This window comes from Pezoporus flaviventris, unplaced genomic scaffold (genome assembly GCF_033815535.1).
Source record: "Pezoporus flaviventris isolate CSIRO_AGI_PZ_B2104156 unplaced genomic scaffold, CSIRO_AGI_Pfla_v1 ptg000007l, whole genome shotgun sequence".
In the NCBI taxonomy this organism is placed as follows: Eukaryota; Metazoa; Chordata; class Aves; order Psittaciformes; family Psittacidae; genus Pezoporus; species Pezoporus flaviventris.
In genome coordinates, this window is record NW_026892555.1 from 78,531,358 (window position 1) to 78,545,238 (window position 13,881).

Genomic DNA, 13,881 nt, shown 5'->3' on the forward strand with positions numbered 1-13,881 from the left:
AGTATTCACAAAATTTGGGCCTAGACTTAGAGAGCTGGTAAATTGGTTTCAACAGGAAGGATTATAGTTACATTTATTTTCAACTTTTAACTACTGCCATGAGAACAGGAAAGCAGAAATCAGATCTTATGCATCTTATATACTTCCTTTTTTTTGTAAGATGTAAAAAACATTCCCATATTAGCTAATTTAATAGCACAGTGGGGGACTTTCTGAGCCCTAGACTGAGATTTTTTGTACCATTATGTTCTTACAGCAGCCCTTGGCACAGTTTGGCCTGCGGCAACTAATGGTCTTGCAGACAATTCACATGCAATTGGTGGGTGTTAGTGTGGGTGAGGCATCACTCACAAAGAATCAATTTACATGTGGGCAATCTGTTTGGAAGGTAAGAGTGTTTAATGGCAGAGAAATAGCCTGCTCAGTGCCAGTTGGCCTTTGTGCTTGAAACAAATGCAAGACATTTGTTAATTTATTAGCTTGGACAGAGTCTGTGGGATCAAAAATATGCAGGACCAGAAACCATGGAGGATGCTAGGGTGTTGATTTACTCTGAGAAGGGAAAAATAACTCTACAATGAAATATAGTGAGGGAACAAAAAGAAGTATGGCAAAATAGGGAAGTGAAGTGGGGGAAAAAAAAATATGAGTGAACACATCCTGCCCTTGATCATGCACTTAGTTCTATATAAAGGCTGATTTTTTATTTCTCTGGGTGGGTAAGGGACCTTCTGCATTGAGCTGCCTTCACGTCTGTGTCATTATCTGCGTGTCAGAAGAACAATCATTCACCTCCCACTTAAAAAGATCTCTACTTTGGGACAGGCTTCTTAACAAGGGTGAAATAAAGTTATGGTGTCTTATGTTAAATATGACAGAAGGCTATCCATCACTTTATGCTGGGTATACGTCCAAGATGTTCTCAAGAGTCAGTTGTGCTGTTTTGTGTAGACAGATTCCCAGACAGTGTTTAGATCTGATGTTTTCCAGGGTTATAAATAAAGATCACAGTATAATGAGACATGGTCAGAGTTGGTCATTGCATGACTTGAGTACTTCCCATTATTACGGTTCCCTATATGTGGAATCAGCAGCTACTGTCCATCTGTAAGATATATTGTTTTATTTCTGGGTAACCAGGACGTCCTTGGTTGTGAGTGTGTAATTTGACACAATCAAGCCGAGGACAAGCAGATTTCATAATTAGCTGTTTGCTAAGGGTCCAAATTTTGCCTCTGTTCAAGCTGGCAACCTGTACCAGGCAACGTAGGCAGAGGCAGGATCTGGAATTTAGGGAAGAATAATCTTAGCATATACACATATATTTATATTTGAGATAAGTGCAGAACAAGGACACTGGACATGAAACCATTTACAAATTTCCAAATAATCAGGCTTTTGAACAAGACTTCCTTCCCTCCTCTTTCCCCCTCCATAAAAGGCAATGTCAGCAAAGGTAGTATCAAGTATCAGAATCATAGAATGATTTGGGTTGGAAAGGACTTGAACATCATCTAGTTCCAGCCTCCTTGCCATGGGCAGGGACACCTTCCACTAGACCATATCACCCAAGGCTCTGTACAACCTGGCCTTGAATACTGCCAGGGATGGAGCATTTATGACTTGGCAGTTTGTTCCAGTGCTTCACCACCCTTACAGTAAAGAATTTCTTCCTCATATCTAACCTGAACTTTCCTTATTTAATCTTAAATCCATTAGCCCTTTTCCTAGTGCTACAGTCCCTTACAAAAAATCCCTCTCTGGCATCCTTATAGGCCCACTTCAGTTATTGGAAGGCTACTACATATCCAATGAGGTAATTCTCTGTTGCCTCATTTTTGAAATCTATTCCATTAAAAATTATAAATTCTGGTACTTTAGTGCTAATAATATTCAAATTTATCAGCATCTAAGAAAAGTCTAAATGGTACATCCATATCAACATTTACATATAGCACTTGCATGCTGCTACACTAGCTATCTAAACAGCATGCCATTTACAACATTGTTTGAAAAGTAAAGTGATTGTTCAAAAGTCATAATATTACTTTAAGACTTTAGTGGCTGTGACAAAAAAATGTAACACAAGCATCAACTGTGATTTATACGCGGTTTCATTTTGAAGCTACAGAAGAACCAAGAGGAACAATGACATAGAAGGCCCCAGGGCTAAGGCACAGACAAGGAGTCCATGTAAGCCTACTCATGACCTTGGCATCATTTTCCACATACAGGAGAATGATCGCAAAGCCAGTTTGGTTTTCTCTCTGATTTGATGGGGATAAAGCTGGCAGAGTTTTTTTATAATTGGTCGGTTCAAGAAAAGGTAATTTGCAGAATGACCATTAGGATCTGTTTAAAAGGTGAGGGGTTTTGTTGTTACTGTCTCACACTGAGAAAGCAAAAAAGTTTTTTAAACAACAAAGCTTAATAAAACTATGACTAGTTTCGAGTGTGTTTAGTTTAAAGAGATAAGGGAATGGAGAGTTGAAATACTTAGGTAACAGTAGCATCTATTCCTGACGCAAGTTATGCAACTAATTGCAACACTGGGCCACTTTCCTTAGGTAATCATGTATATGGTAAGACACTCTTCAGCGCACTTTTTCTCTAATAAGAAGTGGCAGTTTCAGTGTTTCTACATCAGCACTAAACAAGTGAAATTTCTATTTTTATTTTTTTTAGCATAAATATTTCAAATATAATATTTTCCTGCTTCTGCAGCCCACTGACGTCAACAGAAAGACCTCTGTGGCTGTTAAGTGACCCTTTGAATACGAAGACTTGTATTCAAAAGGTGGTATATGTCTATGAGAGTTTCAGTTTGACATAATCATGAAAGAGGAATGCTACACAGAAGGATGGCAATGGAGAAAGCAGCTGCATAATACAGCAGCAGAAGGGAATTCTTACTTAAAAAAAGACCCTGAAACTACTTAGAAGACACAAATACAAGAAATGAAAAAAACAACCTCCATCACAAATCATACAGGAAAAGAAAACACGTAGTTAGTCTTAAAGTCTTGGGTAGAGAGAAAGCACGAGAGCAGAGATGCAGCACACAGACTTATTTGTTTAGGGCCTTAAAACTTGACTCAGTTTTAGTGTACTTTTTGTGTGGGAATTGAATGAGTCTTCAAATTCTTTCGCCTTCAAAAAGCAGATTGACAGACCTGTTATTTGACTAACCTAATTTCATATGGAATGAATTACAAAATCAGGAATCAAAATTGAAAGGCCTTTGTACAACTCCTCTTGCTCTTTTTTGCTGACAAAATGTTTTTCAGCTTCTGAAGGAGCTGTGCCTATATCAGCACTACTAGAAAAACTTTAAGGACTCTTTGAACATCAAACTTAGTTTCATAGTGAGTCTGGCAAAATGATATTTACTGAGCCTTCTTAAATAATCTTTCAGCTAGATATGTATTCTTCACAGTATATTTATGTCTGAGCATTACATTCTAAAAAAAAAAACACTTTAGCATATTAATTCAGTTTGTGTCATACTTACTAACTTTACTTGCAATTATAGAGAAATTGTATTGTGCTGTGCTTTCTCTATCCAGTAATTCATTAGTAGCAATGGTTCCTTCAGTAGCATCTATTGTAAAGTAGCTGTCTACATCATTCTTCCAATCGATGAAGTATCTGTATAGGAAAAATATTAAACAAAGTAGATGCAAATGTGCAAAGATTACTCATTTATCATAACAGTCTAGCTAGCTCAAGTTTTGTTTTTGTTTTTGTTTTTTTTCTTCCCAGCTATTACAATACTTGCAGGAAGAAGACAGTAAAGGGTGATTTGTTTATTTCTTTTTTTCAGTGTTGGAATGCTCAAGAGAAAATGGGATATAATAAAAATGTAGTACTTCCAGTGTTCAGACTTTTTGAAAACTGAGCTTCCAAGAAGCTGATGCACAGCTTCTGTGTCCCTAATTACTTTTACAAGTCACTTTGGACAGCACTAGATAGGCTTAGAGGGAAAAGAGAAAGGTTACGTGCAATACTGCTAAAGGTATGAATAGCAATGAAGAATGGATCAGATCCAGTCTCTTTACACCCATTTGTAGCTGCAATAGGCTGGAAGTATCCTCACTGGGCTTGCAAAGAAGTGTTCTAGTGGATGTACACGGGCTGTTGGCACAGTCTACACAAAGGTCTCCCACCTGAAGGATGTTGGCAGAGCCACAGCATGGAAAATGGAGAAGAGTGCTCTTATACCCCCACATATATAGGAGGAATAAAAGGCTCTTTGCCTTTGGGAAGAATAGGCAACTTCCACTTTGACTGGAGCTGTGAGTAACAAGACTATACCACTGTTTTTTTTTAATTCTCCGAAGCCTTTGTTGTCAAGAATTATGACCACAGAACAGATTCAAACCTCAAAATGTGTACTTATTTGCTATTTTTCCCTAGCAAGCACGACAGCAGAGATGCACTTGTAAACATAGCTGCTTAAAAACAATCTGATAATTATTCCAAACCCATTTCCCTTAAATGCTGATTAATTTGAACGTCTGTTTTCACATTTGTTGCTACTGTTTGTAGTCATAATGGAATAATAATTTTGCTGATGCAGTGCCGCCAGCTAATAATTTCCTTTTCATTGTTAGTCTCTTCATACCTTGATGGTGCTTCTCAAAAGCTAGACAGGATAAAATTGAAAAAGCCATTTGTGAACAGTAGGCAATAAGAACAAAATTCAACAGCAGTACTTTTAGAAAATCATAAAGGCCAGAGGACCATTCCTATGACACTTCATTGCATGTAAATCACTAAGGATAAGATTAAAGGCTAGTATTTCCTCCTCTGATTAGTGTGATTTATGAAAATAATGTATAGGAAATGCAATGATAAATACTGTGTTTACTGCTGTAGAAGGAAGCAGTGGTAGAAAGGGATATATGGACTATTCCCAAAGAAAATATCTCAAATTGGGACTCAAGAATGCCAATAGCTCAGGAAGACTTGAGTAGTGAAAAAATCACAGATAAGGCACCATGCTCCTTTGGAGACACTTTGTCTAATCCAAATCACAAGAAAATCCTATCTGTAAAATAGGTAATTTCATCAATTGACAGCCATCATTACGAGTTCACTGCTTCAGTTGAAAAGCCTCAGAAATTATTTGCAAAAGGCAGCATGTATCCTTTTACACAGCTGAGCAGCCACATTTCCTGAATACGATAATATCATCTACGCACATTTGTAATTTCAATCTCATTTTTCAAAATTTGGTTGACAATAGAAATTACAAATATATATAAGATATTTATTAGGAATATCATTACACTGAGATAATCTTTCAGGAATAGTAAAATTACTCTTTCAGGCTTTGTGTGTTTAATAATAATCATATATATGCCTTATCTATTTTACATATCCTACATTATATGTTATTTTATATATATAATAATTTAATAATAATTTCTTCCAAAATTAATTATGAAACCAGACACAAATAAATGGGATCAAAGCATGAGAAAGTAACTTTGGTTATCTTTCCCCTTTGGAAAATTAGCTTTGTCTAAGTACTCTACACACAGTATGAGACAGTGAAGAAACTACAGGACCTAGTTCAAAGCACACTCCTTCATCAGGAGGCTCTAAAACTGCAGAAAATATATTCAGTTTGAACACTGTTGTATTTGAAGTTGAGTTCAAGTATAAATATTTGCAGGATCAGAATCTCATAGTCTATCTGCAAGCATTCACGGAAGTGATTAACTACATGTACAAGCCCAGCATGTTTACTCCTAAACATAAGCTTCAGCAGGATCAAAGTCCACAATAAGGGTTGCAAGACTAGAAGGACTCCTGCTGATACTAATGGCAGAATTTTTCTTGGCTTTTATGGAAGTGGAATCTGTGGGAATTGAATAATTTGATAAAAAACAACTGTAGCATTTCTTCCAAATTCATTGTCTTTGCTTGCATTAGCACTGTGGAAACTATTATGTCAGCATTCTTAGCATTAGTTTTGAGGTTTGTTTTTTGCTTCTTGTTTTGTTTTGTTTTTAACTGTGGCTTTATCATAAAATATATCCCTTCATTCTCTTGCCATGTGCTGCACATATAGTAAAGTTTGGGTGGAACAGCCAGTCATTTCAGCTCCTCTCATCCTAAGAAGCAATATATTTGACTAGACTACAGAGGGAAGAGTAGGAGGAAGTGTTAGAGATGTATTGCCTAAAACACGTATTTACTGGAAAAATACAAACAAGCAGCTATTCTTTCTCCTTTCATTGGCCATGTGCAGTACTCAAGGAAATGTATCTGGCAGAAGATCCTTTTATAGACAGCACTTTTGGACATCATATTGCTCCCAGCTACTTCAGGAGTCTGTAAGGCTTAGTAGAAGACAGAATGGGACCCCATATGGCTGCTTTTCAAACAGGAATTTTAGGGATATCCCAATGGAAGATTGCTTTAGTTATAGGTTCTAAAAGAAATATAGTTTCTTCTTATAGCACTCTTTCATACAGTCTGATGCTCAATGTAAACAGCATAGCAATAGTTAGTATCTTTCCAAGGGCAATAGTATTGCCTGAGCTCTGTCTTTTACTTGCAAAAAATGTTTTCGAGAACAGAAGAAATGGGAAGAGTCTCCAACCAGAAAAATTAGTAACTTTCCAGAGATAAATCCAGGTACCTGGGACATAAAGCCTGCCATTTCTTGTTAGATTGTGACAAGAAGAGGAACATGGTTGAAATGCTGGTATTAGGACAGCTGTCTAGATCTTCTAGTCAAGGTCTAGCAGTTTGAAGAAACTGAGTTTGGTTTGTTTGACTGCTCAGAGTGTCTGCAAGACAGATCATGGGTAACTGCACTAATTCCAAAAAGGCAGCTCCATCCTTGAAAAGTTAGGGAAGAATTTACTTGTTGACATAGGACACAGCACCATTCTTTTTCAGAAACAACTGAGCAGGCCTGTCTGGTAGTTCTGAGTACCAGGGCATTGATACAGTTCATATTCATTTAGAAGGAAGAAACTTTGAACTATATGTCTCCTTGAATTCTTCACAGCAGAGGACTGTATCCCAGATTATATTGTTGAAGGCAATTATATAATACTATATTGAAGGTGTGGCATAAGTGTGGAAGGATATATCTTTGCTAACATTGTCTGAACGTTCTCAAGAATAACTATTTGTACATCAAGTAGTATACAAGAGACAGAATGGAAATAGTTGGTTTATAAAATTATGACATTCAAGTCTGTAAGAGTCTCATCCAGAGCAATACAAAGACAAATTGCCCTTTTATGAGCTCCAAGAATAATTTTCATTCATGACTAAATGGCAAAGCTGTTGTGTAGCTCACAGGATCTCTCAGAGTACTCTCCCAAAAGACAGCTCATCTTTTGAAGAGCAGAAAACAATGGGGAAGACTGTGTTGACTTTAGCTGCAGCACAGAAAATAGCAGAGTGCTTGATGGAGCACTGTTGAATGCATGAGTGTCGTCAGATCACTCTTGTGAGGATAACAGGAACTCTGAGCCGCCAAGCAGAAAACTGTAATCACTTCAGGCTGTTATACCATGAATAAAAGAACTGGACAGCTGTCCTGCTGCTGCTATGGAAACGCGTGACAACATGCTCAGGAGGGAAGAAAGGTGGAAGGATGCCAAGTAGACTGTGAAACTCAGGACTTGGGGCGTTTTTTTTTGTCTTTAATATGTGGAGAGGAAGACTTCTGCCTAGCATGGATGGCCTTAGGAACACTGGGGATCCATCCTCACCAAAAGTTTATGAACCTTGACAAAGTATTTCTATGTTGTTATGTCTTGATAGTGACAGCAGTTGTGACACAATGCAGCAGAAATATAACACCATGTACCAAAAACATCTTTTTTTTTTCTTTCTTTCTTAGTTGATGCTTAAGCATAACACAGAGTATGCATCTGTGTGTGCCCATGCAATAGCCTTTTGTGGTGAGACAGAGACAGCCCAATGTATTTATTCTTGCCTGTACTCTCATGTAGCTGCTATATCCATCCATGCTGAGAAGCAGCATCCAGGCCTCAGACAAGCTGCTTTGACTTTGTTTTAGACTGAAAGGTGTCAGAGACTAATTGAAGGAGTAAAGTTGCAATACCTTGCCTATATATGCCTGTATGCACTCATAACTCCTACAAAGTAAAAGCACAAACAGCAACATTCTTGCACAGCCCTACCATACCACTGCCTGTGAGACACATGAAGGGACTCATGAATCTGGATTAAAAATATTTGCTTCCAGAAGTTTTCTTTCTGATACTGGACCTGAAAGATGAATAGATGGAACACTTCTTAACATGGTTAAACTGACCATCTGCAATGGAATAGGCAGTACTTAAAACTTGTTCATGATGTTACAGCCATGAAATTGAAGCCAGGAAATGAACAAAGTAAGACATGTTTGACTGTGCATTTTAGAGAAAGAGAAGATTGCTTTAAAGCTAGACTGGGAGGATTAAAGCCAAACAGCACAGAAGTAAAATTTTACAGGTTCAACCTTAAAGAAAGATAAAATACTGACAGTAGGTATGGTACAGTGATGGTAAGCACAAGGAGAAGAGCTCTAACCTTCCCAAACTGCTAAAAGGAACAGTGAAGAAAAGCTACTGTCTACAACCTTTGTCACTCTTCATTTAGTAACCAGAGAGGAGAATGATGGATCACGCCTCTAAAGATGTTATTAAGCTAAAGGCACTTAGACCAAATCTGCTCCTGCTGCAACAGTATACATATGTGTCCTGGGTTCAGCAGTAGCAGTCATGTTTCTCCTTTGTGGTAGCTGGTGCAGTGCTGTGTTTTGACTTCCAGCCTGGGAACAATGTTGGTGAAGCCGATGTTTTCGGTTGTTGCTAAGTGATGTTTACCCTGACCAAGGACTTTGTGAGGCTCATGCTCTGCCAGGGAGGAGGGGAAGCCAGGAGGAAGCAGAGACGGGGCGCCTGACCCGGGCTAGCCAAGGAGGTATTCCATACCACAGCATGTCATGCCCGGGGTGGGGGGTAACTGGGAGTTACCCGGAAGGACACGGGCTTCCAGGTGGGACTTGTTTCTTGGCCGGTGGTGTCGTATTCTCTTCCCTTGTTATTTTCCCTTATCATTGTCGTTGTCGGTGGTAGCGGTGGTGATTTGTGTTGTGCATTGGTTGCTGGACTGTTCTTGTCTCAACCTGTGGGAGTTGCACCCTTTCGATCCTCCTCCCCGTTCCTCCGGGAGCGGGGAAGGGGAGACCCCCAGGAAGGGGGGCCCTCGATTGCTGTCAGCCCGGCACCAAACACTGGGAGTGAGTGAACAAGATGGCTGGCTAGGGTTTAAACCACGACAATATGGAAAATTATTTTAAAGAGCAAAGCATGTTGTTTGGTTGGAACTGGCATGAAAATGGAAATGAATCATCCAATTCAGTGAGCAAACACTTTAACATTTAATTACTGGATTTCCTTTTTTTCTTCTGTTTCATTGTTCCACAGTAGGAAACAGTAATTGTGATCAGCCTCCTAAAAGAAAAAAAAAAACAAACAACAAACTCCAAACAAAACAACACCAATAAATAAATAAATTTAAAAAAAGAAAACACCAAAACCCCAAAAAAGCACACAACAAAGAAACAACCAAGCAAGCAACCAAAAAAAACTCCAAACAACACAAAAAATGAGGGAAGACATTCCTTCAATTTTTGTATTTGATAGTTTTCACACATAATCTATCCTACATCACCATAAGTATTCTCTTTGTATTTCAATTTCTATTGTAAAATTTTACCTTAAGCAGACCCAGGTGATGAATCTAAGAAAAAACAAACCACAGATTTTCTGTGTACACTCTGAATGAGTTGGCTGGCAACCCCAGTTTAGAAAACATCCAATTACTCCAACTACAGCTTGTCAAACCCAAGCTCTGGAATGAAGAATTTTAGATGTAAGAAAATTCCTGATGTGATGGGATAAAAAGAAGTATCATTTCTAAGAGAAACTATGATTTCAACTATGCTTTTCCAACCCACTAGTTTTTCCAATTTCAAGTGTGTACTTAATGCTTTTCGCTGTAACTGAAGCATATTGGAAGGAAGAAAGATCCTTCTTTTCACTTTCTGTAGTTTTTTTGACTCACTATTTAAGTTTAGTTAAAAAAACTAAACTGCTTTTTAAGTTCAGTTTCACTGAAGGTGCTCTTCCACTGGGTCACTGCATTCTTGCCCAGATGCTCTGAAAAGACCTCATGGATCCTCAGAGTAGTGGGAAGAGGAGAAGCTGCAGCTCTCAGATGTACTAAGGCACCTCTGGTGGTGCTAGTGTAACCCGGCAGACGCTTGAGGAGCTGGTTGTGATGCAGGTCTTGACTTAGGCAATTCAGTCAGCTGAAGTAAACGCAACATTCCTGATCCAGGCAGAATAGCTTGTGTATTTTAATGCTTGAAACTGGGTTAATATTACCTACTTGAGAGATTTCAGGTTGACTGCTTTGGGAGAATTGCTGCTGAAAGTAGTTCTGATGGTAAGGAGCAAATGAGCAATGCGTTAATATACTTAAATTAGCTTCTCTGGACTAAGAATCTTAAATGATTAAGGGAATGAAAGAATTTACAGACTTTTTCTGCTTTGAGGGGGGAAAGATCATGAGAAGAAATGGGAACAACAAAAACAGTAAGACAAAGTTAACGCTGAACTTCAAAACGTGGAAAGGGTAATTGTCATGGTAAATTCTTTCTTTCTTGTAACTGAAGGCTACATCTTATATCATGTAAAATAAAAGATCAGTAGGCCAAAATCCTCATAGACAGCTAAGTGACCACCTTCAGAAGATATGGACGTAAATGATTCCTCTTTTTCTTATTAAATTACCTGGTGTCTCAGGGCAAGGAGGACCCTCGAGTTAAAAATGACAGTGGCAATATGAGTTCAGCACAACTGGAAACTAGGCATTTGAGGGTTAATGGCTTCTGGTCATTGTGCCTTTGTACAAAATAAACATTTCCTAAAGGAAAAAAAAAAAAACAAACCAACTTTCTGAAGAAGAAATAACTGTTTAATAGAGGTAATTTCTAGAAATATTTTAACTTGTCTCAGCTCACACTTTACTGATGTAAAGCACACTTCTTCCTAATCTGGGGCCTAGTGAGATAGAACACTGGTTTGGGGGAGAAAAATGTTACAAAGAAAGATGAGTAGCAATTTTATGTAACGTGATAGACCACTATTTGTGTACATGACCTTAAGTTGTGTTCACTTTAAGTTTTATTTAAATACTGAAGTGCAGGTAAATGAAATTCAGAGTTCATGCCAACTTGGGACAGTTAAATACCACACATCATATCAGAAATAACAGATGGGAATCTAAAAAAAGAAAAAGAAACATAAGTGATGAAAAAAGTGAGACATGATATTGGTCTACAGATAGCTGAAGGGCTTAACCCTGAGAAAGGAAAGTTATTTTGTTCAGCACAGAGAAGCAGAGGGGAAAATTTAAGATGGGGAAATTAATGTTAGCAAAATCCTACTGGCAGTGATGTATATTATGCTGCACGTAAGAGGAATGTTACTAGATCTGTCACTTGGTACTGCAAAGCTGGACCAGGTAAAGTAATAGAGACTGTGCAGCAAGAAAAATTCTAAAAAGATGGAATGAATAATCCTGTTAGTCCCTGTAATGCTAAACTGATACATAACGGGAAAGATGTTAATCATAGAATCATAGAATAGCTTGGGTCAGAAGGGACCTTCAAAAGTAATCTAGTTCAACCCCTTCCAATGAGAAGATTATACTCAATTACAAATCTGGTCTTAGATGCAGTTCCAAATATTTTAAAATATAAACATAGAAGCTGAGGTTTGCAAAAACATGCAAAAAAAATTGTGTCCTCCAAAATCCCATCCTGCCACTGAAGTTTCCTTCCTGCAAATCTCAAGATGATCCATTCACTGGGTTATCATTAAAAAAAAAATCTTACCACCATATGTGCATACATACATATTTCAAACACTAGTTCTTTATTGTTCTTCTCAAATTCAGGTGCTGAAATCTTCTGCTGATTACTGGAAATATCTTCCATTCCAGCTAAGACTGAGGAATGATTGCCATAATTCTGCTGAAGGTGCAATCAAGCATTTGTAAAACCAGTTGCCTGTAAACCATGCATGCTTAGAGAAGCCATTAAGTTCAAACCAGTTGTGGTTTAAGCCCAGCTGGTAACTCAGAACCACACAGCCACTTGCTCTTTCCCTCCCTTCTTTCCTCCTGGCTCCTGGTGGGATGGGGAGAAGAACTGAAAGAATGTAAATCCCATGTGTTGAGATAAGAACAGTCCAGCAACTAAACTATAATACAAAACCACTATTAATACCACTAATAATAATAATTATAAGGGAAATATCAAGGGAAGAGAATATAAAACTAAAAAGGGGGAAAAAAAACCAAAAAATAACCAGCAGTGATGCACAATGCAATTGCTCACCACCTGCCAACCAAGACCCAGCCCATCCTGAGCAGTGATCTGGGCCTTCTGGGTGACTCCCCCCAGTGACACGTCGCTGGGCATGACTTGCTGTGATATGGAATACCCCTTTTGCTACTTTGGATCAGGTGTGTGTTATCAGCATTGTTCTCAGACTAAGGTTGAAACACAGCACTGCACCAGCTGCTAATAAGGAGAAAAAATAGCTGTTACGGCTGAACCCAGTACAGAAGTATAATTAGATTTAACAAAACATTTTATTTTCCTGTGCTAAATGATACATTTGTCTGAGTTATCTGCTTTTAGGGCTAAATAGGATAGTTAGACTTCCAATGTCTTCCTCAGGGCTGCAGAACTGGAATCAGAATTAAGCTATTATAGTTTCTTTTTTCATACCTTCATTTCATTTAAAAATTACTCTTGATTCTGAGTCTCGTGGTTTTCTATTAACTTAAAAATGATGTCTCATGAGGTTTTACAAGAGCAGAAGTGGTAAATATCCTTTTTTATCCTCTGTGCAGCATGATAATGTGAAATAAGGTGTAATGTATTACTTGCCTAACAGTAGCACACAGTAGGCTTTGCATATCATTCATGTTGTCCTCTGTTAATACAACCTAAGGCTTCCTACTCTTATTTTTTAAGTGCCCTTTACACTCTACAACCCAGCAACAGCTGTGCTGTACGCATATAAAGTACATATAAAATATTAGATATATTTAATAAAATAAAAAATATTGAATATAAAACTCTGTTAATACCAGAAAGTTTTAGAAATAAATTTCTTAATATAATGAAAAGAAATAGGACCTCTCTTCTGAATGACCCCTAGTTTTAACACCCTGGGTTTGATACTGTGATATTCTGTTTGGAGGAAGAAAATCCAGTCAAAATTATCTACTGTCACATAAAAGCATCATCTGATAGATTCATAGTAACAGCTATTACAAAAAAAAAATAATGCTAATAACAGCAAAACAACATTTGAAGTTTTGGTGTAAAATCTTCCTGTCATTAACCAAAAAATATAATGCATGAGGTAATGTTCCAGAGTGGCAGGCACTGTTCTGCTAGGTTACCATTCTTTGTTACTGTGTTTAAATAGTTTATTAAGCCACCTCCCTTAATGGGAACAGAAGCTTTCTGTAGCTTTGTTGAATATCTTCAGAACACGGCGGAGGCATTAGAAGTCAAATGAAAAGAAACCCTGACTGATCAGCTGTCAGATCTTATCCTTTGGGTAATCCTGTGGATACCAGTTGGATCCCAGAAGAACCCTATCCATGCAGATACACAATAATTCAATACTTAATGTTTTGTTTTGCTTTTATTTCAGGGGATACTAAGAATGAAGGAAAAAAAAACAACAAACAAACAAAACCCTTTAACAAACAAAATCCAGCCTGTATCTGAAATGTGGAAAGCAACCAGCA

The 13,881-nt window shown here is 37.8% G+C and overlaps 1 protein-coding gene across 4 annotated transcripts in view; it reads right to left on the reverse strand.

Annotated features, from left to right (window-relative positions):
- The window catches only part of CDH12 (cadherin 12), a 540,002-nt gene that overhangs the window by 13,603 nt on the left and 512,518 nt on the right, over nucleotides 1-13,881 (reverse strand). For all 4 annotated transcript variants that reach the window (XM_061449266.1, XM_061449262.1, XM_061449263.1 and 1 more), the window contains exon 9: nucleotides 3,512-3,648. In XM_061449266.1, the coding sequence (XP_061305250.1) occupies nucleotides 3,512-3,648 (137 nt within the window). The remainder of the gene's footprint in view (nucleotides 1-3,511; nucleotides 3,649-13,881) is intronic.